Genomic DNA, 26,757 nt, shown 5'->3' on the forward strand with positions numbered 1-26,757 from the left:
GGAGAACGATCAGGCCTGACCACATGGCAGAGGAGCAGGAAAGCAGCAGCAGTAGCGCTCATCCAGGGGAGGCAGGATCCAAAAAGGGAGCTAATAGCTGCAATGCCCTGCTAGCTGGGCAGGGAGGGGGGGAGTGGAACAGATTCAACTTCCCAGGGGGAAAACGCCCTGCAGGGAGGGCAAGGTACCCACAAGCCCTCCACCCTGCTTTGTTTTTTGTTTTCAGAATGGGCATTAACCTACCACAATATTGAAAAAGCAGAAAAGAAAGAACTTGTGTACAGTTAGTGGCTGTTGAAAGAACAGCACCTCTGTGCTTAATATCTTTTGGGAGTAATGATTAGTTTCTGACAACTTGGGGTAAGTTATCATTTAACCTTTGTTTTTACAGCGCAGCAGAAGAAATATTGTTGGATACTTTGAGCAAAAGGACTCTGATAATTACAGAACGTTTGAAAGAGTAGCAAATATATTACATGATGATTGTGTGTTCCTGTCTGCCTTTGGGTAAGTTTTAAACATGGGGGTTTTTGCATGACTTCATTATTGAAATTATGTTAATGAGTTGTATTTAATTTCATTGAATGGACTTCTTTAGTACTTCCATTGTGACGTAACAGAACAGACAGTAACAGATAAATACACTGAGACAAAGACAGAAGGATAAACATCTCCTAGCCTTAATGTTTGCTGTGAAATAAGATTTTAATTTTTTGCATCTTTCTGGTTTTCTTTCAGTGTCAGTACAGTTTAATTGTAACTGGGGAGATTTTAGGGATGATGCTAGACAGTTGTGTCCTACAATCTTGTTCTCTGAAACAAGAAAGGAAAAAGTAGGAAAGAGTTTGAAATCTTCGTTGGGGAAAAAAATAATCAGTATTTGCCTGCTTTTTTTTTCCCTTGATCTCAGAGGAGAGGACCTTGTTGCAAAATGCTTTATTTCAGTGTTTGGGTCTGTTCCATGTGAGTTCTATGTCACTGCATGTGGTAATGGTTTAGAAAGACATTTGCAGTGGTAAGCTACATAGGTGGTTATTCTTGACTCACACTACAGAAATTCAGATTTCTCCTTGTGATACAGATTGACAGCAGTAATTTAAAATATTAAAAGATTCATTTAACAACATGAGTGATTCCTTTTGCATAATAAAATGCAATTATAGATTCTTTTACAGTGTTAAATTGGGTAGTGCTGGCACATTAAAAGTAATGAGTGTGAATGCAGTGGCTTGCAGTCTACCTACAGGTGCAACATCAGGAAATTACATGACTTATACTAGCTTTTATACTGTATGCAGTTGCTATTGGAGAGAGAGGGAGAGGATATATCAAGGTAGAAAATCTTTTCTCTGGTTGAACAAGATTTGCTGTCAGTCACTGATGCTTCTTCCAATATATTTCCAAAATAAAGTCTGGGGGTGGGGAAGAGTCTTTGCAGTATTGTTCTCCTTCAGTTCCCAGTTGGATACCCCATTAGGTATTCTGTGACTGTAAGCAAGCAGCCTTGGCTGTGAGAAATAATCAGGTCTTGTAAGTTTGTGATCTGTAGGTGTATCATTCTTATTCCCAAAGAGTGGCCATTATCTCACATGTTTTCTGATGCATGCATCCATGTTTTTTTCTCAGATCAGCCAGTCTGAATTATTATTGTTATTAATTATTTTTTGACCCCTCATGACTTTTCATTCTTTTCAGGAATGCACTTTAAAAAATTCCATAGAAAAAAATTCCATAGAAAGATAAACAGTGCTTTCAAGATTCTCTCTCCTGTTTGAGTCTGTTCATCCTCAGTGTCTTATTTGGCAGCTTCATGTAATGACAGATCATCTCCCGCCGCTCAGCGTTAGCCTTTGCTTGTTGGGGATTCTTGAAGTAGTTACTGTGGGGTTTTGGTTTTGTTTCTTCAGAGATAAGCAATACACAGTCTAATTGGAACAGATCAGAATTTAATTATTTTTGACTCATAGCTACAGATTGCAGGGCAGGCTTGTCATTATTCTCTTCTCCACACTCCTCTTCCCTTTCTAGTTTGGAGCTGTTAGTGTTTTGAAATGCAATCTTCTGGACACCAACCTTGGAATCCATTTTTTTTTTTTTTTGTCTCTGGCTAGCTGTGGCTCTCAAGCTTCTCAGGGAGATACTGGCTATAAAACTGTTTCCTATTCAGATTATAGAATCATAGAATCAACAAGGTTGGAAAAGACCTCAAAGATCATCAAGTCCAACCTGCCACCTCATGACTACTAAACCATGGCACCAAGTGCCATGTCCAATCCCCTCTTGAACACCTCCAGGGATGGTGACTCCACCACCTCCCTGGGCAGCATATTCCAATGGCTAACAACTCTCTCTGTGAAGAGCTTTCTTCTCACCTCGAGCCTAAACTTCCCCTGGCACAGCTTGAGACTGTATCCTCTTTTTCTGGTGCTGGTTGCCTGGGAGAAGGGAACAACCCCCTCCTGGTTACAACCCCTCTTCAGGTAGTTGTAGACAGCAATAAGGTCTCCCCTGAGCCTCCTCATCTCCAGGCTAAACAACCCCAGCTCCCGAAGCCTCTCCTCACAGGGCTTGTGCTTGAGGCCTCTCCCCAGCCTTGTTGCCCTTCTCTGGACACATTCAAGTGTCTCAATGTCCTTCTTAAACTGAGGGGCCCAGAACTGGACACAGCTCTCAAGGTGTGGCTTAAGCAGTGCAGAGTACAGGGGTACAATGACTTCCCTGCTCCTGCTGGCCACACCATTCCTGATACAGGCCAGGATGCCATTGGCTTAAATATTATTTGCTATTATATTTAGCAAAATGTTTCCTGGGGTATTGGCTCTGATCAGTTGTACTCTTCTGCCTGAGCATCTTAACAGCTTCTGGGAAGGATTTTTGCTTTTGCTATGGAGAGTTCAGCAGTTACACAGTTTGGGAGGTATATGGTAATGTGAGCTGTCATGTTAAAACTTCCAGTAAGCTAAAATAAGCTCAAAACAATTAGACAGGAAAAAAATGATTACTTTACTAACTTGTGTCGGGGCATAACTGTTTCCTGCTATTCAAAAATTTTTCTGGCTTTAGGTAGTTGTAATAGCTTATTTTTTAAACTGCATGTATGGTACTTTGTGGCAGATCATCTTGATGCTTAAAATGATTCTTAAACCAGCTGATCCTTACAGATAAGATTTGAGGTGAGTGCAAAGCAAAATTAATGATAGAAGACTTGTAAGCAGAAGGAGATAGGAGGGATGTTGATGAATAGGTATTACAGGTAGGTTTCAGAAGTAGAATTAGAGAGGGATAAATCTGAAATGTTTGTAGGCATGGAAGAGAATGGGTTTGTGCCACTGAGCTAGAGCATAGGAAGCCAAATGCAGAAAACCAAAGCAAACAGCCAAGAAATACTTTAATCTGAAAAGGCTATGAGGAACTGTAGGTAACTCATGGGAGAGTGGCAAATTCAGAAGCTGTTTTAATTTTATATTAGCAAGCAAATATGGAGGCAGGGCAGGGGGAGGGGGGTGTGTGTGGTTCCAAGAGGTTCACCTTCAATGTTGCTGCTTTAAGAAAAGACAAAATGCAGACTGAAGTGTTTCCATTTTTGGTAGTTGTGTTCAAAGGGTGCATCTTTGGGCTTTTGGGATGTCCCCACTTTGCATTATCTGAAACAAATCAGTTGAAACTGCAGCTACTGAAGTGGAAAGGCTCAGAAGAGGACCTTTTGGGGTCCACCCCAGGCTTACCCTAGAGCATATTGTAGCTTATTACCATTTTACCAAGCAGTGACTGGGCAGGTGGCTTCTGTCTTCACTTCCTTCTTACTCAGTGAAGGATTGTCTGAGATGCGAGTGGTTTACCTCTGTGATGACAGTCACAAAGAAGCTTAATTTCACAATGTCACAATGTCTAGAACACAAAGATGCTTTTTAAAATACAAGTCTCTAAAATGGAGCATACTGTGCAAGGTGTGTTTTCTATGTGTTAAGAAAAAGATAGTTACATCAAATTTAATAAAGAGTAGGTACTTTGAGTTAAGCTTTATGATGTTTTGTCGTGGCTTTTTTCTTGGCCCTCTAAATTTTTTAGACCCATGGAAGATTTACCTTGTCTTGCAGTGATCTATATATAGAGTTTTACTTCTCCCCCCACTCCTTTATATCTTTTATTCATAGAATGGCTTCAGTTGGAAGGGTCCTTAAAGATCATCTAATTCCAATAACCCTGCCCTGGGCAGAGACACTTCCCAGTAGACTAGGTTGCTTGAAGCTTCATCCAGCCTGATCTTAAACACTTTGAGGAATGAGGCATCCACAGCTTCTCTAGGAAACCTGTTCTGGTATGTCACCTCTCTCATAGTAAAGAACTTTTTCCCAGTGTCTAATATAAATCTATCCTGCTCCAGTTAAAACCAGTGCCCCTTTTCCTATCACCGCAAGCCTTTATAAATAGTCCCTCTCCAGCCTTCCTGTAGGCCCTCCTCAGATACTGAAAGGCTGCTATAAGTTCTGTTTAGAGCCTTCTCTTCGACAGACTCAACTCCCTGAGCCTGTCCTTGTAGGAGAGGTGCTCCAGCCCTCTGATCATCTTGTCATGCTCTCCAACAGACTCATGGCCTTCTCGTGTTGGGGGCCTCAGAGCTGGACACAGTACTCCAGTGGGGTGTGACAGGAGCAGAGCAGTGGGGCAGAATTGCCTCCCTTGGCCACACATCTTTTGAGGCAGTCCAGGATACAGTTGGCTTTTTGGGCTGCCAGCACACATTGCTGGCTCATGTCAAGCAACTCATTAAGCTGCACCCCCAAATCCTTCTCTACAGGGCTGCTCTCAATCCACTCACCCCAGCCTGTGGTTGTGCTTGGGATTGCCCTGAACCTGGTGCAGAGAACCTTGCACTTGGCCTTGTTGAACCTCATGAGCATGCCCACATGTGCAGCCTGTCAAGGTCCCTCTGGATGACATCCCTTCCCTCCAATGTGTTGACTGCACCACACAGTTTGGTGTCATCAGCAAACTTGCTGAGGGTGCACTTGATCCCACTGTGGGTTACCTACAGACTGCTCATGGATCCAAGTATCTCTTTTTCCACCTCCTCGATACTGTGCAGCCTTTTCACTGTCTCCTGCCGCTCAGCCACCTCCTGCAGGAGGTCCTCCATCTGGGCACACCTCACACTGGCAGGTTCACCACCTATTCCTGCCTCAAGGGAAAGGCATTTCTGGCAGCCTGCCTCAACACAGCAGCCTCTCCCCTCAGCAGCTTGGTGGAGGCATTGATCACCACCAGCAGGGATGGTGCAGACCCCCCCAGCCTTTACTCTCTGAAGAGTGCTCACTCTTCTGCCTCAGGGGCTAGGTAGGATGTGCACCCCGACCTTGTGCAGACAGGCACATTCACGTGGTGCTCACAGGTGATGTCCTGGGTGATGCCCAGTCACTGCTTGTTTGCTCTTGAGGGGCTGCTTTTGTGAGGGGAGGGTGGTCTTGGCAGTGACTGTTGGCACATTAATACCTCCTTTAGCTCTGCTGGCAGTGGTCCTCTCAGTGCCTCAGCAGCCTGCCAACAAGTTAACTGGCTGCTGCCACAGGCGAGCCACTTTCCCAGCTTTAAAAAGCCCCCAATGGAGCTCTTTGTTGGCCCTTTGCACTGCTGATGCCATAAAATTTGTCCATCTAAGGAAACCCTCTAAGAATCCAGTTTTAAGTTTTAGAAGGCAGACAATCTGCTACAAGTTTTGGTGCAAGGACACTCATGTCTCAGATCCTGCACCCCAACAAGACAAAGTAGCAGCTTTATATTTTGTAAAGATGTGCATATACATTCAGTTACCCAGGACAGTCCTGCATAGTCATATTATTTCCTGGGGTCTTACATCCTGTTCTTCAGTTGAAGTTTAGTACTGAGTTCATGGAGTTTGCCAGAATTTCACAACTTGGTTTTTATCCTTCCGTGATATCTGAAGAGGGTCTGATTCAGACCAGTTCACTCCCTTATCAAGGAGCAAGGTATCCCCTGATCTGTTGTGTGTGGTTACAACATCAGTGTCTGGTCCTCACAAATTCCTTTTGCTCAGTTGCTGTTCATCAGCAAGTCTTGATTTCCACTGAGATGAGTTCTACCACATCACCACAGTTCCCTTCCCCAGTGTGGATCGGCCTGCACTGAAGCTGTTCTCCTTGGTGTGTCTTCACCAATGCTTATACTGAGTTCACAGAAGGGGTACCCTAACTAGGGAAGCTGGAACACTTAGCTAATGTTTCCCAGAGGCCAACGTGCTTTCTTTTTAGCCTTTGCTAAAAGGAAAAGAAACAGGTGGTTCATTTTACACTCTTGTTATGTGAAGCTAGTGAGTTCTGTCTGCCAGCATGGTTTGTACTGGAACAGAAAGGCTTGGGAGAGGAGAGGAAGCCTCTTTCGATATCTGGAGGTGATGAAAGGGTTTTTTGTGGTTTGTTGTTGTTGGGCTCTTCCTTTCTTTTTTTCTGTTTCCTGTGTTGGATTCCATTTGGTTGAATAAAATGTTACAATTTTGGGGGTACAAACTAGGAGCTTTCAGGAGATTAAAGAACAAAACATTCTGGAGCCAGGTCAGGAACTCAGTAGGTGATAGAGTAAGCTGAATACCAGGCACTAACTACATGTCTTCTCCAGATACACACATACCATATCATCAGTGGTCAGAAGCTGCATGCTGTGTCTTGTGCTCTCTAGATCTGTTTTGAGGGTAAAATGGACAGCATATGCTTTTTTGCTGTTCCTTTTCTCATTGCCTCTGCTGGTAAAGCACCTCACAGCCTTTCTTTATCAGGGTAAATAAGAGGTAGATTTCTAGTGTAAACAATGGAAGAGTGAATGCAAACAAGAATCCTCCTTTCTCTCCTTTTCTTCCTCGAGAATAGGTATAGATTCCTTGAGAATAAATATTTATTAACATATATGATTATATTATTTCATTAACCTTTTTCTCTGGTGGTCTCTTATGCAAAGTTGTACTAGCATTCAGCACTTCCACCTCAGTGCTGATGCTCCAGTCCTTTAGACTAATCTTAGGGACCCATCTTACTGACTCCTTTAATGCCCTCTTATCTAGCCAAGCCAAGTTTCAGCAGGAGTCATTTTACAGTTTACTGTGAAGATCAAGGATTTAAATTCTCAAATTTTGAAGGGAAAAAAAAATATAACAGCAAGAACAAAAAAGGATAACAAATTAAAAGATGGGTGCTGGTATCTCAGTCTGTACTAAGGCGTGCTTACTGGTTGGTTTGTTTTAGGGCTATTTCAAAAGCAGAGAGATTTAGCGGAGACAATGTAATCTACAAGCCACCAGGGGTAAGTGCAACTGTGCATTTTATTCTGCTTGCTGTCATTGAATATGAACTAATGGAGGCTCTACTCAGAACATTCACTATGTTAATGCATCTTGAATCTTAATTTTATTTCGTTGCTAACTATTGTGAGAAATAGGATCATAGGAACTCGTGTTTCCGAGTCAGTGAAAGAGATGCCGGTCTCATTTGTTGCCAATTAAGTGCACAAAACCAAAGTCTATCACCTTGAATGTCATTGTCCAGAAACTTTTGGGGCTTTTTTCCATAGAAACACAGTCAACTCATGTGTGTAGATACTTTAGTGTTCTGTAGAGGTCTTTAAAATCCCTGAAGTTCAACAGCTGGTGCGCTTTGTGTATTTCAAAGCAAGTGACAATTACTAATTATTGTTCTGGCTGCCACTTGCCTGTCTTAATCCCACAAGGGCTAAGAACCATTCTCTTCACTAAAAAAAAAACCACCCTAGGAATTAGTAAAATTACTTATGTTAACAAACTCTCATAAGCACAGTTTTGCTAGAGGAAAAATCAGCGCAGAGGAAAATCTTCAAGAATTGCTTCTTATGACCACGAGATCTGAAAACCTGCTCTTCTCACAAACTTATTGTATGGAAAGAGTTGCTTATAAAAGAGAAATAAAAGGAGACCGAAGAGGGAAGAGCATTTCAGACTTTGTTCTGCAAAACCAGAATTTATTAGGTTGCCTAATTTCTTTGGCATTTTTTAATTAACGCGTGCTTAATCGTGGCCAGCGCTTGCGAAGTCATGCTTCGCTCCACGTGACCAGCGCTGCAATTGCATTGAAAGATGACAGCCCTGCATTCGGAGTTAAAACTACTGACAAATAAAGGAAAAAAAAATTTATTCATCACTCTTTGGCAAAGCAAATGTAAAACACCGGGTTTGAGCCCGGTAGGACGCTGGGAGGGATTATTTTTTTGAGCATCTTTGTGGCTGCCAGCAGGAAGAGGTTTGATATCTGTTTTTTTAGTTTATATCTGAATGGGGGGTTTAGGCATGATGATACTATTTCTCAGTCTGACAGGAGTCTAAATAGCTTCTGTTTGAAGCATCCTCAGTTTGGAAACAAATTCTTTTTTCAGTTCTTCTTAAATGGTCTTTAAAAATGGGGTTGGCTGTGTAAATGATCATATTTAACAGTTCTTTTCCTGTTGTACTTTCGTGACATAGTCGATAGAAGCACTGCATGCACAAGGGTTGAATGTGGATTATGCAACTGGGTTTCAGTACTTACAAGGATAGCATTGCTTTTATGTTGATAATCTTCTTTGCACATGGCAATATAATTTTCACTGTTTCTTAACTAGCTTATTTTTCTTTTCACCAGGAAAACGCTCCAGATATGGTGTATTTAGGCTCCCTAACCAATTTTGATTTGATCTATGCATGGACACAAGATAAATGTGTGCCACTAGTTCGAGAAATTACATTTGAAAATGGGGAGGTAAGAACTCTTTCTATCATTCTAGTGTTTCTTTCTCAAAACCAAAATGTCTCTTTCAAAGTCTCTAATCCATGCCATAGAACTTTCTGCAATCTTTGCTTTGGGCAGAAAATAAGTTAGGTGATGCTTTTTCGTTCTTTTGGAGTATTTTTGGTGAGACTGGAAATTCACTGCAGGCAGATTTGCAGTGGTTTCATACACTACTGAAGTAAGTTTATTATTGTGCATATAGATCAGTTAAGAAATGTCTGCTGGTTTGTGGGGTGTGGATGCTTGGATGCTAAGAATGTGCATGTGTTAGAATGAGTGTAAGTACATAGGGGTGTGTAACACCATCAGTAAGCTGTATTGCATATCTAAAGTAATGATGTGTTGTTTATACTGATGTTATGACTAAATGTTGATTTAAGATCCAGACATAGGTATTATTTAAGTGCTTTTTGCACCTAATTACAACCTTAAAAAAAATAATGCTTCAGTCAGAGTAGAAAATTGCTGTGGCAGCATGTCCATGACAGTCTCAAAGAGTAGAATAGCTGTGAACTCTCTCTTAGAATAGAATAGACCAGGTTGGAAGAGATCTTCGAGATCCTTGTGTCCAACCCATCATCCAACACCACCTAATCAACTAAACCATGGCATCAAGCACCCTATCAAGTCTCCTACTAAACACCTCCAATGATGGTGACTCCACCACCTCCTTGGGCAGCCCATTCCAATGGCCAATCACTCTTTCTATGAAGAATTTCTTCCTAACATCCAGCCTAAACCTCCCCTGGTGCAGCTTGAGACTATGTCCTCTTGTTCTGGTGCTGGTTGCCTGGGAGAAGAGACCAACCTCTGCCTGTCTACAACCTCCCTTCAGGTAGTTGTAGAGAGCAATAAGGTCTCCCCTGAGCCGCCTCTTCTCCAGGCTAAGCAACCCCAGCTCCCTCAGCCTCTCCTCACAGGGCTCATGTTCCAAACCCCTCACCAACTTTGTTGCCCTTCTCTGGACACACTCCAGCAAGTCAACATCCTTCCTAAACTGAGGGGCCCAGAACTGGACACAGTACTCGAGGTGTGGCCTAACCAGTGCAGTGTACAGGGGCAGAATGACCTCCCTGTTCCTGCTGGCCACATTGTTCCTGATGCAGGCCAGGATGCCATTGGCCCTCTTGGCTGCCTGGGCACACTGCAGGCTCATGTTCAGCCTACTGTCAACCAGTACCCCCAGGTCCTTCTCTGCCTGGTCACTCTCCAGCCACTCTGACCCCAGCCTGTAGCTCTGCATGGGGTTGTTGTGGCCAATGTGTAGAACCCAGCACTCTTAGTTATATACAACCAAGAGTAGAAAAATGTGATTGTATTAACGACTTCCAGAGCATTATCTAATAAACAAACACATTAAATGGTAGCCAACCACCTACAGAACTGCCAGTCTGCTGGGAATTGTAATAAAAGCCACATGATGTGATTATTACTATTTTAATTTATTCATGTGTGTGTGTGAATCTGTGTTTAACCACTGGTTCTTTCTTAATCTATTTAGCTTCATATGCTTTTCCCCTTGGGTTTCTTCTTGTAGCTGTAATTCCTGAGATGAAATTTAGGGGTCTGCTTTTAAGCATCTCTCTTCTTCTTGCTATCCTTACTTTCTTGCAATGCTTCTCTGTTTCCTTTAGTAACTCACTCCTCTTTCATCTGTTTCCAGCTCCATGTTATAATTATTTTTAGATAACTTATTTTACAGTGAATTTGTTATTTTTAACGTATTTTACAATTATTTTACTTATTTTTTTACTTCTTTTGCAATCAGCAACAGGAGAAAAATCTTTGGAAAATCAGCAGGCTTGTCATACCTCAAAAGGAGTATTTGTACATTGCCACTTCATCTGCTAGAAAAACTGCCAGGGTTTGTAACAGATTGCAGGACACAGTCCACAATGGATTAGAACCCAACAAATCAGTCATATGATTTGTTCTCAGTTGACACAACTTTTTTAGCCTCAATCTGCAGTGTGTGTGGCAGTGCTGTTCTGGGCATGCACAGCATGTTGGGTTGCATGACAGAGGGACAGGGCAGAATGCACAACATGGTTTGAGTACAGTCTTCTAATTAACTCCATCAGCATCTATTGGGAAGTTCTGTTAGTCAAATTTTAATTCTTCATTTGCAACTCAAAACTTAGCAGGTATTAAAACCTTTGGAAGTGTGTGGTAGATTTCTGGTGTGCTTCTCCCATGGTGAAGTAGGATTCTGAGCCTTTTAAGCCAAGGCTCATCATGGTCAGCTTGTACCACATTGTCATGGTTTTTCTGCTTGTACTCTCAACCCTCAGTGCCTGTTTACTTAGGCAGATATTTACAATTCCAATGTGACATTTTGCCTAGCAACATTTGTTTAAAATTTTCAGTGCTGCCAGTACCCAAACAAACTCAGATGTGCCAAAATTGAGCTAGTTCTGCCTGCTGAGATTGTACAGTATTCACATGGGCTCCTAATGCATACTGCACAATAGTACAGGGTAAAAATATGAAGTGCTGTGACTGTTAACTGTGTTTATGGTACTAGAACACTGCATAAATAAAATAGAAAAACTCTACTACAGATTTTAGAGTCAATTTTAGAAATAAAAATTGGCTTCTTTAAAGTGCTGGTAGGTTTTCCCCTCATTTTCTTTCTTAATGTTTTCATTATCAGATAAAGTGCCACGGACAGGCTGGTCGGGAGGATACCCACTCTGGACAGAGTTCATCACTGTGACTTTAGACCACACAGTCACTGAACTCTGAAGCAAGGTCTTCTGCTTGAGAAGCCTGTCCATTTGAGAGAGAGTCCCTGTACCTCACCCAAAAAGGCTGTTTGGATCAGTCATATCATTCAGAATAAATCACCATTTAACCTGTAATTAGTCTGTTTACTTTCACATTGTATGAATACAATGAACCATATGGTCAAATGATGGTACTCAACTGTAAAAGGCAAAAAGTTTCTCTAAGACATGCAGAAGTAATCTGGGAAGCTCAGATCTACTGGCAAGTGTGATATTTTCAGTGCCAAATGAGACTGTAGCTTTTGAGGGAGCAATCCAAATAAATGAAATAGCTATTCCACTTGCCACATTGTGATCAGTAAGACATGCTATGAAAGCTGGAATAGAAAAGCAAACAAAAGGTATTTTATAGGAACAAGTTAGGGCCAAAATTAGCAAGACTTTCAAACCAGCTGTTCTAACTCCCTGCCTGAAGATGAATTGATCTTGAGAATACCTTTCACTGAGGTGGTCCTTTTAGCTGCTTGCAGGGAAGAGGGGAGCTCAGAGCTTGAATACCAATCTCTGTTTGAGAGTTCTCCCTCTGGAAGCGAACCTGCTGAAGTGAATGAGGAGATGGACCCATAATCATAGTGGTATATAATACTTTTCCCCATCTTCTGATAGGAGAGGGGGCTGCCTGTCCAGCAGAGGTTTGTGCTTTTTGATCAATTTCAGTTATGTATTAGCCTGTTGATACAATAATGGTGTTATACTAATGAACAGTCAGGAGACACTGGCAAACAAGTAGAACTTGTCTGTAAGTGATCTACTGGTCTAGCTATGCCATTGGTCTAGCTATGGCACTAGCTTCTTTTTAGGTCTTTATTAAGATGGAGTTATTTAAATATATTCATTCTGTTATGCTAACACCCTGCCAAATGACTACATGAACCAAGCTATGTCTAGAAAACACTCTCAGCTTTCTGTAATATTTAATACCGTGCTGTTCAGGCTTTATTGCTGTTTCTATGAAGATGTTGAATTTTCTCAGTATTAGAATATTTCTTTCGGGCAAGTATTCCTGTGCAAGTGTATCCCTTCCCAAAATGCTCATCAGGAAATACCTTCATCCTTTGCCTTTTATATGTCATAGAGGAAGGAAACGTGGTTGATGTATCACTCTGGTATCTTAGATGAATGGTTAACAGTTCAGATCTTTAGTGCTGTTCTTTCAGGTGGTTTGCAAGTAGACATCTCACTGAATTTGCAAATTGCTGGAAACACTTAAATAAGTGCCCTTAAGAAATGGAAGAAATTACATTTGTCATTTGTTTTCTGTGCAGGAGCTGACAGAAGAAGGCCTTCCTTTTCTCATACTTTTCCACATGAAAGATGACTTGGAGAGTTTAGAGAAATTCCAACAGGAGGTTGCACGACAGTTAATAAGTGAAAAAGGTTTGTAGTAGCTCCTACTGCTTCTTGGGTTTACTGGTGTAATGTTTGTCAGGCAAACTCAGAGTGGAAGGAAAGGCCAAAGAGAATCCTAGCTTTAAATCTCTTGAGGCGAAAGTGATTTATGTACTTTTGACACTGAGAGCCAATTCCTCTAGAAAAGATTGAAACAGATTCACAATTTATTAGTAATTAACTACTCCAGAAATCCTTCTTTTCTAAATGCCTTAATACAGCTTGAGAGGGCATGACAAAAACCTTCAGTTTATATCATGGCCAAAAAACACTTTAAGAAAATCCCTTGTTTTGGGTGATGCTAGTTGTTTAAATCTACTTTCAAGTGTTGTGTGTTTGTTCTATCTATCTATCTCTGTCTTATCTCTACCTTTTATTACAGTGACAACAGTGGTTAGGGTTTCAAGATCATAATTAAAAGAATCTTAGTGTGGATTTCTTGTTTGCTCACAATTTTAAGGTACGATAAACTTCCTCCATGCTGACTGTGATAAATTCAGGCACCCACTCCTCCACATTCAGAAGACTCCAGCAGACTGCCCTGTTATTGCCATTGATAGCTTTAGGCACATGTATGTCTTCCCAGACTTCAGCGACTTGTCGTAAGTATTTTCCTTTGTGCGTTTTAAATGGAGAAGACCAGGAGAAAAGACGTGCTTGTTTTAATCAGTGCTGTGGTAGGGTGATGAATAAATCTGGGACAGGTAAAGCTGCCTATGTGTGATTCAATGTCAGGGCCTTAAAGCAACATGAACTGAGTTGCATTGCTTTATGCGAGAAGATAATCTCAAATATAGATGCTGCTCTTTTATGTCAAAGTTTTGTTATTTTTCCCCTAGTATTTAGGCATTTGGAGCCTGGCATGATATTTTCAGTGGTAATCCAGATATATTGATCTACTTTAAAAGGTGTAAAATCCTATTTGGAATGTTTAAGTGCTGTGTTATGTGATGCTTATTGTAAAATGCACCCGGTAAGAATTCAAAACATGCTGGTTTGGGTTTTTCCTGCCATGTAATTCCAGCCTTCCTGCATTAATCTAAACCTAGAAAGCTGGCAGAGAAGCCCTTGTTCTGTTGGTTTCTGAAATTTTCCACATGCAGCTTGGAAAATGGATGTTCACTGGCATGTTATCTGGATAAAATATGTGAGAGAGAATACCAGGGTGTGTAGGCAAAACACCAGTGTGGTAATCCGCTTTGCATCAGCCCGTCTCTGCATGGTGTACTGCCCTGGAAGCAGATGTTCTCTCTCCCATGGCTCAGCTGAAGAGTGAAGAGGCACAAGTGTTATCTTCAGGGGCTTTCAGCACAAGAGAAGTGCTCTGTCTTTGTCTTCAAGTTGTGCATTAAACTCTAGTTTCTGTCTCAAAGGAGGTACCTCCTCATACACTGCTTGCTTGGTCTTGGTTAGATGCCTAAGATTTGAGACTTGAATATTTGCCCCTTTGCACTCTTGAAAATTCAGGGTATTCAGTTTTTGTCAAAGCCAAGACATTCAAAGCTCAGACGTAGCTTTCAGTGTGAGCATAACCTCATTCCAGGAGGCAATGCTGACATTTGGAAGGAGGGTTCAAACACAGTTTTTCCCCACAATTTCCTCAGGCTTACTCTTACAATGTAGTCTCCATTTGACGCATCTCAAATAGTGCTTTTCAAACATCTAAAGCTGTGTACGTTGGGCTCTGACAGTGACTGTTTTCCTCGCTGTGTTCCGTTTCTTTGGAAGATGATGTTCACCACACATGCTGGTGCTTTTAAAAGAAAACAAAAGGGATATTTGCATTTTGAAAGTGCTGTTTTTATTGTCACTTTGTAAAATGAATTAATCTCTCGTTAGGGGAGAGAGTTTAGACTTTCAGATTTTGTGTGTGTTACACATTCTGTTTCTGAGTAATAACAGCTACTCGCTTGTTTGTATACCAATTGCTACATACAAATGAAGATGAGAGAAATGTGTCAGGATTGTAGACAGTTCCTAAATGATAAATAATTATTCAACCTTATTCTAGGAGATTTAGCTGATATTTATAAATACCTAACAAAGAGTTTGGAAACAAGGAGAGCCTGAAGCTCATGGGGTGACATTCGTGTGTGTGTGTGTGTATGGCTTGGGATTTTGTTTTGGTTTTGTTGTTGTTTTGTGGCTTGGTTTTGTGTTGTTTTGGTTTTTAATAATAGGTTAAATCTTAATTCTGAAACTTTCATCAGCCTGCAAGGTTTTTTGCCACCTTAAGACATTTCCTGGGCTCTTTTACAAGCTGGCCCCAAACTGCCTGTTTTAATCTCAGTGCTGCCACCAAGCAATAGGCTTTGGACGTGATGCTTTCAGAACTGGCCCACTGAAAGCTTTCCTCTTCGGGGGGTTGTCTTTTTGGAGAGTAGCAACTTTATACATGAATCAGAGCACTGCAGGAAGCTGTAGGCACCAAATGCCCTTGCTGCTTTAGGAGTGGAGAAGAGGTTGGAGGGGAATGCCTTCAGCAGTGTGCCTGATCTAGAACAGGACAGGAGCCCAAGATAAAGCAGGGAGAAGTGATTCTACTGTCCTTACAGTCAGGCTGGAACGAGCCTTTTCTCTATCACTACTAATTTTTGATGTTATCTAGGAAGGGAAGAGACCCCCTCAAAGTACCACTGCAATACTGATTAGTTACAGACATTGCTGTAGTGATACTCTCTGACTCTGATAAATATACTACATTTTATCTAAAGAGTTTTCTGGGGATCTGAAATACTGGTGATTGCCTGTCTGGCCACACTTTGTTTCTCTTCTTTAAATGCAATAATTGCTCTGATGAAAGACTCTCTACAGAACCTGTCTGCGTTGCTACATGACGTATTGATTGTGTGCGCAGTGCTCACAGCATCGTTTTTATCTCATCTTTAATACTTACGAGATCAAGTCTTTGTTTTAAGCTTTTTAGTGTCTTTGACATTTCACAAATAAAATTGGATGCTGTAGTTTAGCACATTTACTGTGGGTGACAGTAGATGATCTCAGATTAGATTTACATTGATATCCTCTTAGTGCTTATCTCCAGTGTATATGCAGTTGCTCAGATGCTAGAGAGCCTTTCAAAGATGTTTTGTCAATACGGCTACCCAACTGTCATTTGTATCTGTAAGCTGTGCATTTGGAGCCTGCTGTTGCCTCTTACATTATGGTTAGTGGGGAGCTGCAGTGAGTATACAATGAAGTTATTGGCTAGTACAACTCTGTGGGAGTTATTGAAAAGATGAAATACTTGCTGTGTTCTCAAGAGAGAGTGAAAAGAAAAAGAAGCTGGTAGGATACCTTAACAAACCATTTGGCTTCCTGTCCTCTATTAATCACCTAAAAGCTGACATAGTGTGCTAGATAAACAGAAGTTGGCTTCTCTAAACAATGCACTTTTAAGTCTTTCTGTGTTTGGACTTAACTTGTGATAAAACATGGATGTTTCTGTTGGATCTGTTCCAGAGTTCCAGGTAAGCTGAAGCAATTTGTACTAGACTTGCATTCTGGAAAGCTGCATAGAGAGTTTCATCACGGCCCTGATCCAACTGATGTAGCACCTGGACAGGTAAGGCTACAACAAACAAACACCTGTAATGTTACCATTTAAAACAAACATTTTCCTACTCCTTGTCAGAGCTGTACTTTTGAATATGTGTCTACTTGTAACTTCAGTCCCCTGAAGGAGAAATCTGTTCGTAGAAGCATAATGTTGCTGCTTATGCTTGGCTCTTCCTTGAACTTTCTTTGAGTAAAGGCAGGAGTATGGTTAGGAGGAAGTATGGTACCTGTAGGCCTTGAGTAAAGGAGGAGTATAAAGACATCTTTTTCTTCACTGAAATAGGTATTTCTCCATTTGTCCATTTGTTCTGAACTCACCAAGCTGCTCTTATGTTCTGATGTGATTTCATTTCAGAAACTGATGATGCATCATAGATGTGTTATCTCCCCCAAGACACACTGAGAGGGTTCTTATAAGGGGAAACATCACCTGACTGAAGGATTTATATATTTAGCTGTGGTCACCAACACAAGCAGGAGGCAGGTTATTAGAGCATCAACAAAAAGTTGATAAGTGGTCATAGGGCTTATTGCTTTCATTAATGTAGTTAACATGTGGCATTAATAGTGGTCACAGGCTGCACCTGCCAGTTTGGATTCCTCATGTTCTGCTCACGTGTTGTCATGCTGTGTAATTATGTGCCTGAAAGTCACTCCTAGGATCTCTTCAGGACCACAATTACTAGATCCTTCTCCAGACAACAGAGTCATAGAATGGTTTGGATTGGAAAAGACCACCATAAGTCAATCTAGTCCAAACCTCCTTGTAGTAAGCAGGGATATCCTCCACTACATTAGGTTGCCCAGAGCCTTGTCAAGCCCAACCTTAAATATCTCCAAGGATGGGGCCTCAACCACCTCCCTGGGCAACCTGTTCCAGTGTTCCACCACCCTCATGGTGAAAAGTTTGTTCCTAACATCCAATCTAAATCTCCTCTAATTTCAAACTATTGCCCCTTGTCCTATCACCACAGGCCTTTGTAGACAGTTCCCCTCCACCCTTCTTGTAGGCCCCCTTCAGGTACTGGAAGGTCATTATTAGGTCTCCCGAGAGCTGCCTCTTCTGCAGGCTGAACAACCCCAGATCCCTCAGCCTGTCCTTGTAGGAGAGTTGCTCCAACCCCCTGATCATTTTCACAGCCCCACTCTGAACCTGATCCAGCAGGTCCATGCACTTGAGTACTTTAGGTCTGGACACAGTACTGCAGGTGAGGTCTTACCAGACTAAAGTGGCAGAATCACCTCCCTGGATCTGCTCCACCACAGGATGCTGTTGGCCTTCTGGGCTGCAAGCACACACTGTTGGTTCATGTCCATTTTCTTGTCCACCAGAACTCCCAAGTCTTTTTCCACAGGGCTGCTTCTATCACCTCCTCCCCCAGCTTGTATTGATAATGAGGATTGTTATGACCCAGGTGCAGGACCCTGCACTTGCTCTTGTTAAACCTCATGAGGTGCACCTGGGCCCACCTCTCCAGCTTGTCCAGGTCCTTCTGTATGACATTCTGCTACTCTGGCATATCAACAGCACCACTCAGCTTGGTGTCATCTGCACACTTGCTGATGGTGCACTCAATCCCAATGTCCGTATCACTGATAAAAACATTAAACAGTACTGGTCACAGTATGAAGGGCACCACTTGTCACCAATCTCCATCTGGACTTCAAACCATTGAGCACTACCCTCTGGATGCAGCCATCCAGCCAATTTCATATCCACTGAACAATCCACCCATCAAATCCATGTGCTAATATGAAAATTGCCAAAACATATCAACAGGTTCAATGTACAGTTAGACTATATTTACAATGGGAATGTACAGCATTTGGGCAGCTATAACAATTTAACCTTTCATGCAAACCAGGAAGAATAGGACAGAAAGAGGACACCCTGGGAGCAAAATGGCGCTCGACCACAGTGCGGGGGGAGACTCTACAAGAACCGCTAAGCCAGAGAGGCAATGAATTACTCACAGCTGGTTGTACCCGAGCAGGGAGTGCTGCTGCTGTGTATCAGAGGCTTTGGGGTGCTCGTGCACCAGGCACGGCAGGTTGCTGGCAGGAAGGCCACGCGGTTGTCGATGGCTGGTCTGGCTTCAGCGGGCGGCAGGCTGTTGACGCTATCGCGACGGGTGCTTGCTGTGTCCTGAGGGAACTGAGGCGCAGCAAAATCCGCAGGGGGAAGCAGGCTTGGCTCCGACTCCTAAGCTCGTGCCTTCTCCCGTAGCTTGCTGTGTGTAGGCTCATGGCTATATCCCAGGCTCTGGACCAGGCAACTCGAGGCTATGCAGCTCAAGGCAACTTCAAGCCAGACAAGGTCCAAGCAGGTTCAAGTACACAAGGCTTGAGCAGGGGTTCAAGCAAGGCATGAGCAAGGCACAGGCAACTAAAAGTCAGCCTGTATATAAATCTTGCCTGAGATTCGATTGGGGCAGTAGGGCACTGAAACCAGCACATAGTTACCCAATGGGAAGGGGTTCTGCCAGGCTGCAGCCAGGACACATGCCCGTACCCCAGGTACAGGTTGTGTACCAGGCACGCATGGTCCTGTCCCCTTTGTTCCTCTTCCCACGTTACCCTGACTTTCTGCAGGAAGGACGGGGGAGAGGGGGACCGTGTCCAGACACCTTAGAGTCTGTCTGGGTTTGTGCTGGGGCTGTTTGGCCCTACCATGACAAAGGCCTTGCAGAAGTCCAGACAGATGACATCCATAGGTTATCTTTTGCCCACTGATGTAGTCACTCCATCACAGTGTTCACTTTAATACAAGAGGCAGAAAAGAAAATGCTTTACCAGCCGCAAGCCCATCTAGTCAGACCAGTCTTATAACTGTGTCTTGACCAGCCTTGTGTGTGGTGTCATGCTGAAAAGTGCAAATGTAGCAGCCTGTCAGGCAACTTTTTCATTACCTCAGGTACTCTAAAAAAATAACTCCTTTCAAACAATTCTTTGGAGTTACATGTTGTGTTGTTGAGAGCTTAAAGAGCCACACTGGTCCCTGCGGAGACCTGATGCCCTTTTGTCGAGGAGCCTAAAGCTATCCCAGAACCTGTAAGTGAGGAACATGCTGTCTGAACTGTAATTCCCTGGGTTTCTCAGGAATTCATTGAGCAACCAGAATTTGAGGTCAACAAGAGGAGATGCAGTAAATATGGATGGAGACTGAGGCATAGGCCAGGCAGTTGGTCAACTTGGAAAAGACTATGGGGCAACTGCTATGTGTAGGAGGCTTGGGCAGGGAGGGGTGAAGCCTGCTGCGTGCTTCTGCCTAGTTGGGCCCAGACTCCTAGAGCTGCAGGCTTGCTCTTGTCTCCAGCAGGCCTTGACAAGCGCACACCAAGCCTGGGCTCTTTCCTTTCTCCTCTCTGTACAGTGTCCTGCCATCTGGTGGAAGATGCATGTGCACGTGCCATGGAAACACTGGCCTTGACTGAGCTGCAGGCTGTTCCTAGGCCATGTGTCTCTTGAGCTGTGTCTTTGGTTTGTGGGGGGCTATATTTTTTCTTTTCCACAGAAAATTAACTGAAAAATATTTTGGCAGCAACATGACTTTTCTCTGGTGTATCTCTAAACCAAACACACAAACTAGAATCCCTCCAAAGCAAGTGGTAGACTCAAATATCCAGTGGGGTGCATTTGAAATACATTCAGATCACTTGTACAGAAACTTGTGTGATGGCCTTTACCTTTGAGATGTTCCAGCAAAAGCAATGTCCATAACTGATGGTGTTTAATTAACATGTGTGTGTGTGTGTGTGTGTGCATCTATTCCACCTACCTGAGACTCAATGTGCCTTGCCAAAACCCCACAACCAACCAACCAACACCAATTTGTGAGCGTGCTGGCCATTTGTGCACTCCCATAATGAATGCTAGAAGTCCATTTAGTAGATGTGATTGGTTAAGAAGTGAGTCTAACAAGCACTTTTACTGTTGTGTTTTTCAGCCCATTCAGGACTTAGCAAGCAGCCCACCAGAGAGCTCATTCCAGAAACTGGCACCCAGTGAACATAGGTACACCTTATTGAGGGAAAAAGATGAACTTTAAAAACTTGAAATAATCTTGCAAGCCTTTCAGACAGCAGCATTGACTTCTGTGTGGTGGAAATAGTAAACCTATATTTTCATAATTCTATGTGTATTTTTATTTTGAATAAACTGAAAAAATGTTTGGTTTCCCCCCTCCCCCCCCCCCCCCCCTTTTTTTTTTCCCCAGGCTTGTAAATACCTTTGTTTGGTGGGTCATTCTGTACAGCATCTTTCAAACAGTACCTTCCTAATGCTCTAGTGAAATACCAGAGGCCCATCCAGACTCTCGGCTCTAACTCTGTTCTGTAAAACTTTTATAATCCAAATGAAGGTATCCTTGCCAGAGACATGCTGTTAACTTGCACTATCCCATTAAATAGGACTTTGGGGTTGTTTTCTGTGTAACCTTGGTAGTATGTGCTTTTTTTCTTCTCCTTCACGTGAACAGCTATCCTGGTAATCTGTTTCTTTGTCACATTTTTCTCCAACTTGAGAGGGTCTTCTATTCTGGATACTTGGGAGGGGAATAAATTAAAGTTTTACAGAATCTCGTGTGGTACTTTACTGGATGTAAAGGTGTAAGTGATTAAATGGTTCCATTAAACTACTGGGCAAGGAAAGGAAACGTTTCAATGCTGATGGCTCTACTTTGAATGAAAGGGCAGTGTTGACTCGCTCTAATTCTCTGGAATTAAGACTGTTACATTATCCACACAGTTGTGTTAAAAGACCATCAATGTTGGAAACCCATTGAAGCAGGAGAGGACTGGGGTGGGCTGCATCTTAGTTTTGTTAGTCTTGAATTAATCTCTGTAGGTATGAGCTAAAATTAGACCTCTTATTTTTTTCTTTGTGGGTCCCTGCCTTGCTGGCAGACATTTACTTTCTGAACAAACTTCCTGTTACTCTTTTTTGTCTGGCTTGTGCCTTACTGCATATTCTTGGAATTCTGCTTCAAAGAAGGAATTACTGCTTTCCCTCTGGGCTTTTCTGTTGTGTGCAATACCAGAACATGGGCTTTTCTCAATGGTTCTTCAGGCTCCTGGTGGAGATGAACATATAGAAACACTAAGATGGAAAAATATCTGGTAATTTATGATGCATTGCTGGACAAAAAATAGTTCTGTATTTGTACAGTACACTTGCTCCAGGACTTGGGCACCCAAGGTTAGTGTCCTTGGAAGCAAGCTTATTCTTTGGCTAGGTGGATTACTGGCCTCCTGTTACTTCAGTGTGTGACTCGGCTTATACAGTTCAAAGCTTAGGATGCCTTTTTGCTTTCTCAGGTTGATGCCCACCTACTCAGTTATTAGCAGAAGACTGCCATGGTCCTGGGCAGTTGATCCCGAGACAGGCTACAGAATCAGGCACATGAGTTTTCTAGGTGATTCTGAGGAGAGAGTTGCTAGTACCAACCAGCACTGAGCACTAGCTGACTGAGCAGATGCAAAACGCATAGCTGAAAGGGTATGTCAAGCTTTTGTTCTCAGGTGTACATTTTGGTGGTTTTCTGAAGTGCACATGAGACACTTGAAAGCCAGGTCTTCTCCTGCCCTATTCTCTCTCATGCCAAATCAAGCATTTTGGCAGTTGAGGCAGACCACCTTCCAGCGGGGATCTAAAGAAGTGAACGGGATATGGTTATAAGGCTGCCACTTGTTATCTGCAGGTGGTGCTATGGAACTTCAGGAGTTGTTCAAGCACCTGAAATTTTAGTCAATTCCTGCATGGTGCCTGTAAGTACTCACCATACTCCTCCTAGGTTCTTACTTTTCTTTGGGCTTCTTATTTATAAATGCTCTTTGGCAGAAGATGTCTAAACCTCTCTTTCTGGAGAGAGATGCTACCTCATCATGCACCCAGCAGGCTCATGCTTTCAGCTAGAGATTAACCTCCTGTGGCATTCCTTAATCCAGGTTTGCTTTTCTGAGTAAGGACTTGCTCCCAGAGCTTTGGCATTCCCAGCACTGGGTAGGCAATTGAATGTAACAGTTTCATGACAGTTATGCACTCATTTTATTGTGTATTCACTGGTGTGGGACCTTATTCTCTTGGGTTCTTGATAAGCATTGACCTGGCTGTACCAGCTTTGACATTTTTCTGCTTGCAAGCAGAAGGTTGAACAGCTGAAGTCATGGTGTGCTTGCCTAGCATGGTGTTGAGTATCATTTGAGCTCTTAAGTAAGTGATGCTAACCCTGGAATGGGTTGTCCAGGGAGGTGGTTGAGGCCCTGTCCCTGGAGGTGTTCAAGACCAGGCTGGATGAGGCTCTGGCCAGCCTGATCTAGTGTGGGGTGTCCCTGCCCATGGCAGGGGGGTTGGAACTAGATTATCCTTGTGGTCCCTTCCAACCCTGACTGATACTATGATACTACACTATGGCAGATTTGCCTAAAGAGCAAGTGCTGGACAGGTTGGGAGATGTTTCAAACTGAGTTCTTCAGCTCATCTACATCAATGGTTGTAACCAGTTGGTGCTCAGCTAACCACTCCCTTCAACACTTCTGGAGGCTTCATGGGAAGCTGTCAGGCAGTATTAGTGCTATTCAGATAGGGAAAAAAAACAGAATTCCAAACTCTCCTTTTGAGATTGTGTTTCTGAGCTAGATGAGTTACTAGGTGCATGCAACTTCTGTTCATTTCACTCACTGCAAATACAGCTGAAGCATGTGCTTAGTAACTCACTACAGGATTCTTCAATCTTCAGAATGCAATTATTTTAACAATATGAAATTTGTGAAGGATGATGATTTTTTTTAGCTGCTGAAAGGAAATGAAACCTCAGTGTTCTCAGTAAATGCTGCAGGCAGTCTCAGAGGTGAAAACTTTTATTTGGTCTGAAAGAATTATTTTTCTCTTGCACTTCTCCCACCCTTACCAAATTAAATGCTAGTTTGCTTACTCAGATGCCCGTGTTTTCCACATAGATCAATAACCCACCTATTTAAAACAAAGTCTTAAGTCTAGTGTTTACACAATGTTTTGAAATTGCTTCCTTGAAGATATGAAGAACAGTCTTTGTGCTAGACCCGTCAAAAAAAGTGCACACCAAAGTGAATTTGAGTAAGCTGTGAATTTAGATTGTCCTGGCATGAGTCTCAGCTTGGGCGGAGAGGGTAGAGCCCTCAGTGTCTCGGCTGTGGTGTCACAACCCAATGACTGAGCCAGCCTGGGCAGCATGGGGGATTGTGCTAGAACTGAAAATTCCCTCTGAGTACATGAAGTGAACCACCACAGAGGGCTGGTGTGTTACTGGACTCAGGAAGCCATTTCTGATAACTTTTGGTCTCTTGTGCCTTAAGGATGAAACACTTTGTAGAAAGGAGAGGGAAAATAGAGAAAAGTGGAAGGAAGTGAGATCTAGTTTGTAAGAGTAGAAGGAAGGCGAGGGAAAAGAAAAAGAGAGGGAGACCACCACTCTACATTCCAGCGATGTCTGGCAGGACCAGTACAGAGTTCTTCCATGGTGGGTGCAGATCCTGTGCTGTCTTCCACGGTGGATGCACACTGACTGATATGCTTTTATGCTTTTATGCTGATATCCCCTTTTTATACACTTGGAAGGTCACACAATCAAGAAATTAACTCAGGAGCCACCTGAGAGACAGACCTCTTCCATTGTTAACTTCCTTAATGAGCAGGTCCTGCCTCAGTCTAGGGGAGAGCAGGGCTTTGCTACACTCTGGGTTCCAATGTCATCACCCCACAAGGTCTGAGTCCACAGCAAGTTGGACTCTTAGGTGTGGTCAGTAGGACAGGCAGTAGGGAAGGAGAGAGCGCTTTTTAAAACCATACAGAGAAGGAGCAGAGTCTGAGTAGGAACACTTTGTCCTAGCTTCTCCCTTTAAACAGAGGAATTACATCTCATAGGAATGAATACTCTAAAAATGAAGCCCTTACAAGCTCATTCTGTGTGCTTACAGCTGCAGTAGTTGCATTTAAAGAAAAGTGGGGGTTGCCTGACAGGAGCAAATGAGCTGAATGACTTGGGTCATGTTTTCCACTCCAGCATTGATGTTTTACAGATGTAGGCAGTGTGGCTTTAACAGATGCAGTTTTGACAACGTTCACAAGTACCTGTGAAAACGATTCTTGCACACATTGCCTCCTTGAGCTTCAGACCTACTTAAAATAGACACAGCTCTTTGGCTGATAGGAATTTCAATCAGATTTCGAAAGTAATAAGGAAGAACTGTTCAGAAAAAGCTATTTGTGCTGTAACTAACAGTTGCTTACAGAGTCTGTAGGCACAAAAGCCTTTCGTCTGTCTTTTGCAGACAGTTATTTCCAATGACAGTATCAAAGTACCGACTAAGAAAGAGAAGATCTGTCTACAGTATGCTTCCTCAGTGTTCTCTGCTAGGGAGCCCTATCACTAAACACTGACTTCAGTGTTCACAACTCATAAAACTGGACTCTAGCAGAGCTCAGGATGAATTGAACAATAAATAAATAATTAAAAGCAGCTTCCCAGCCTCAGTTTCTGTTCCCCCAAACAGTAGCAGCAATAGTGTGGGATCTATCCTGGAAGGATGGAGGCTAGGACCATATGCTGCACAGTAGATTATGTGACAGTTGGGTGACAAAATGTATTACATTGAACAATGAGTGTTTCGGAGGCAAAAAGCTTCTTAAGCAGCAAAATCAGGATGGTAACAGACATCCACTATAAAATCTAGCAAAACCACCAACAGCATTTTACCCCATACAGGCTCCACAGCGTGGACCGGACTCTTGAAAAGGCTGAGAAGCTGTGTGGGTGGAAGGAGCAGTTTCAGGACCGAACAGCATGCAGGAGGTGTGCTGCTGACCCAAACAAGCACAGTTTACTTGTTGTAAACCCTATCAGGTCGATGTTTTCAAAACAGTCCCATTGGTTGGGTCTCAGCCGATGCTGGCACTATTTAGAGGGCCTCACTGGTTCACCGTGTCCCCCTTCCATAAGGACTACTGAGGGAGTAGGCCTGCCTGTGGCACTGCCTCCCGGAGGGGCTGTTTGGCACTCAGAGGGCTGCTGGTGACAGATGAAAAGCAAGGGCAACATCCAGCAGTAAGTACTGCTTAAGTAAGCTGAGGCTTCAGGCTCAGAATGTCAAAGCGTGGCACTTCATCCAGTATGGCGTTCTCAGCAAGCCAAGGAGTGGAACAGCCATGGAGAATTACCTTTCTCCAGCAGCAGTCCTGCAGGGTTGCTGCTTAGACTGTTTAATTCTTAACTGCACTTTGAAAAGGATGAGGACTTTATACTTCTTGTTTTAAAATAAGTACCTGGGAAAAAAGGAAAAGCTGCTTGTGATGCTGATCTGATTTGACAGAGGCAGATGGGGGATATAGAAAAGGGCTTTTTCCACATGGCTCACTCAACACTTTCACCTTTCCTTATAGCAGCTAACACTTCCCTTTGTGTTACTGAATAGGCATAGTCTGTCTTATCCTGGGAATACACACAGGAGAAGGTTGGGAATTCAGATAAATAAAAGAAAGCTGAAAGAGTGATGGAGCTTATTTCCTTTAATAAAAGCAGTATCATAAAGCTCCAGCTTCATGGCAAAGCACTGGGGTTTTCCAGATCCCCCCGCTCTGCAGTGTCTGCAAGACACCGTGCAAACTTGGCATGAAGCACCTGTCACCCATCATTACAGCTGTGCACACAGCTCACAAGAAAGTTTTCTAATTAAAAGTTATCCATACAGTTTTCAAAGGCCTGATGTCACTGTGTGTAGAAAGAAATTCTGCCATTACCGTTTCATCCCTCGCACAACTCGGCCTTTTATTGGAAGCGTAAGGTTGAAAGTCTGTCATTAGCGTGGCTACTACACCTTTGTGCCTGGTCGTAATGAATCTCTGCTTCAGCTGGATTTTTTGGCACTTGGGCAAGAAAGCTCTGGACAGCTGGAAGAGACCTGCTCAATCATTTTTTGTTTTCTTTTCTGTATCAATTTTCCACCTGTGAAACCCAAAATCCCACCACCAAGTGCAGCTGCAATTCCTGCCACTTTGAAGCCTGCAAGGAGACCAATGGGACCCCCCACCACTCCTCCAATGACTGCACCTGCCACAGGCAGAGCTGCCAGCTTGTATTTTGCAGCCTGTAAAGGGGAGAGGAAAAACAAAAAAAGAAGGAGTTAGAATACTTGCCTGTGGTGATGTGCATTTTCCCCTCACTGCTCTTGGCAAGGATTTGAATGCTCAGT

At 42.9% G+C, this 26,757-nt stretch overlaps 2 protein-coding genes across 7 annotated transcripts in view; one reads left to right on the plus strand and one right to left on the minus strand.

Moving 5' to 3' along the window:
• ERP44 (endoplasmic reticulum protein 44) overlaps nucleotides 1–20,705 on the plus strand; it is a 57,778-nt gene extending 37,073 nt beyond the window's left edge. For both annotated transcript variants that reach the window (XM_054164099.1, XM_054164100.1), the window contains exons 6-12: nucleotides 392–507; nucleotides 7,251–7,308; nucleotides 8,655–8,771; nucleotides 12,853–12,964; nucleotides 13,437–13,578; nucleotides 16,439–16,541; nucleotides 20,481–20,705. In XM_054164099.1, coding sequence (XP_054020074.1) covers nucleotides 392–507; nucleotides 7,251–7,308; nucleotides 8,655–8,771; nucleotides 12,853–12,964; nucleotides 13,437–13,578; nucleotides 16,439–16,541; nucleotides 20,481–20,582 — 750 coding nt within the window. In that variant the 3' untranslated portion in view covers nucleotides 20,583–20,705. The remainder of the gene's footprint in view (nucleotides 1–391; nucleotides 508–7,250; nucleotides 7,309–8,654; nucleotides 8,772–12,852; nucleotides 12,965–13,436; nucleotides 13,579–16,438; nucleotides 16,542–20,480) is intronic.
• Nucleotides 1–26,757, minus strand: part of STX17 (syntaxin 17) — a 225,328-nt gene that overhangs the window by 165,726 nt on the left and 32,845 nt on the right. For 4 of the 5 annotated variants that reach the window (XM_054164104.1, XM_054164101.1, XM_054164102.1 and 1 more), the window contains exon 8: nucleotides 25,141–26,652. In XM_054164104.1, the coding sequence (XP_054020079.1) occupies nucleotides 26,413–26,652 (240 nt within the window). In that variant the 3' untranslated portion in view covers nucleotides 25,141–26,412. Of the gene's footprint in view, nucleotides 1–25,140; nucleotides 26,653–26,757 lie in introns of those variants that run through there. The other variant, XR_008462371.1, reaches the window with a different exon arrangement.

This window comes from Dryobates pubescens, chromosome 9 (assembly GCF_014839835.1).
Source record: "Dryobates pubescens isolate bDryPub1 chromosome 9, bDryPub1.pri, whole genome shotgun sequence".
NCBI lineage: Eukaryota > Metazoa > Chordata > Aves > Piciformes > Picidae > Dryobates > Dryobates pubescens.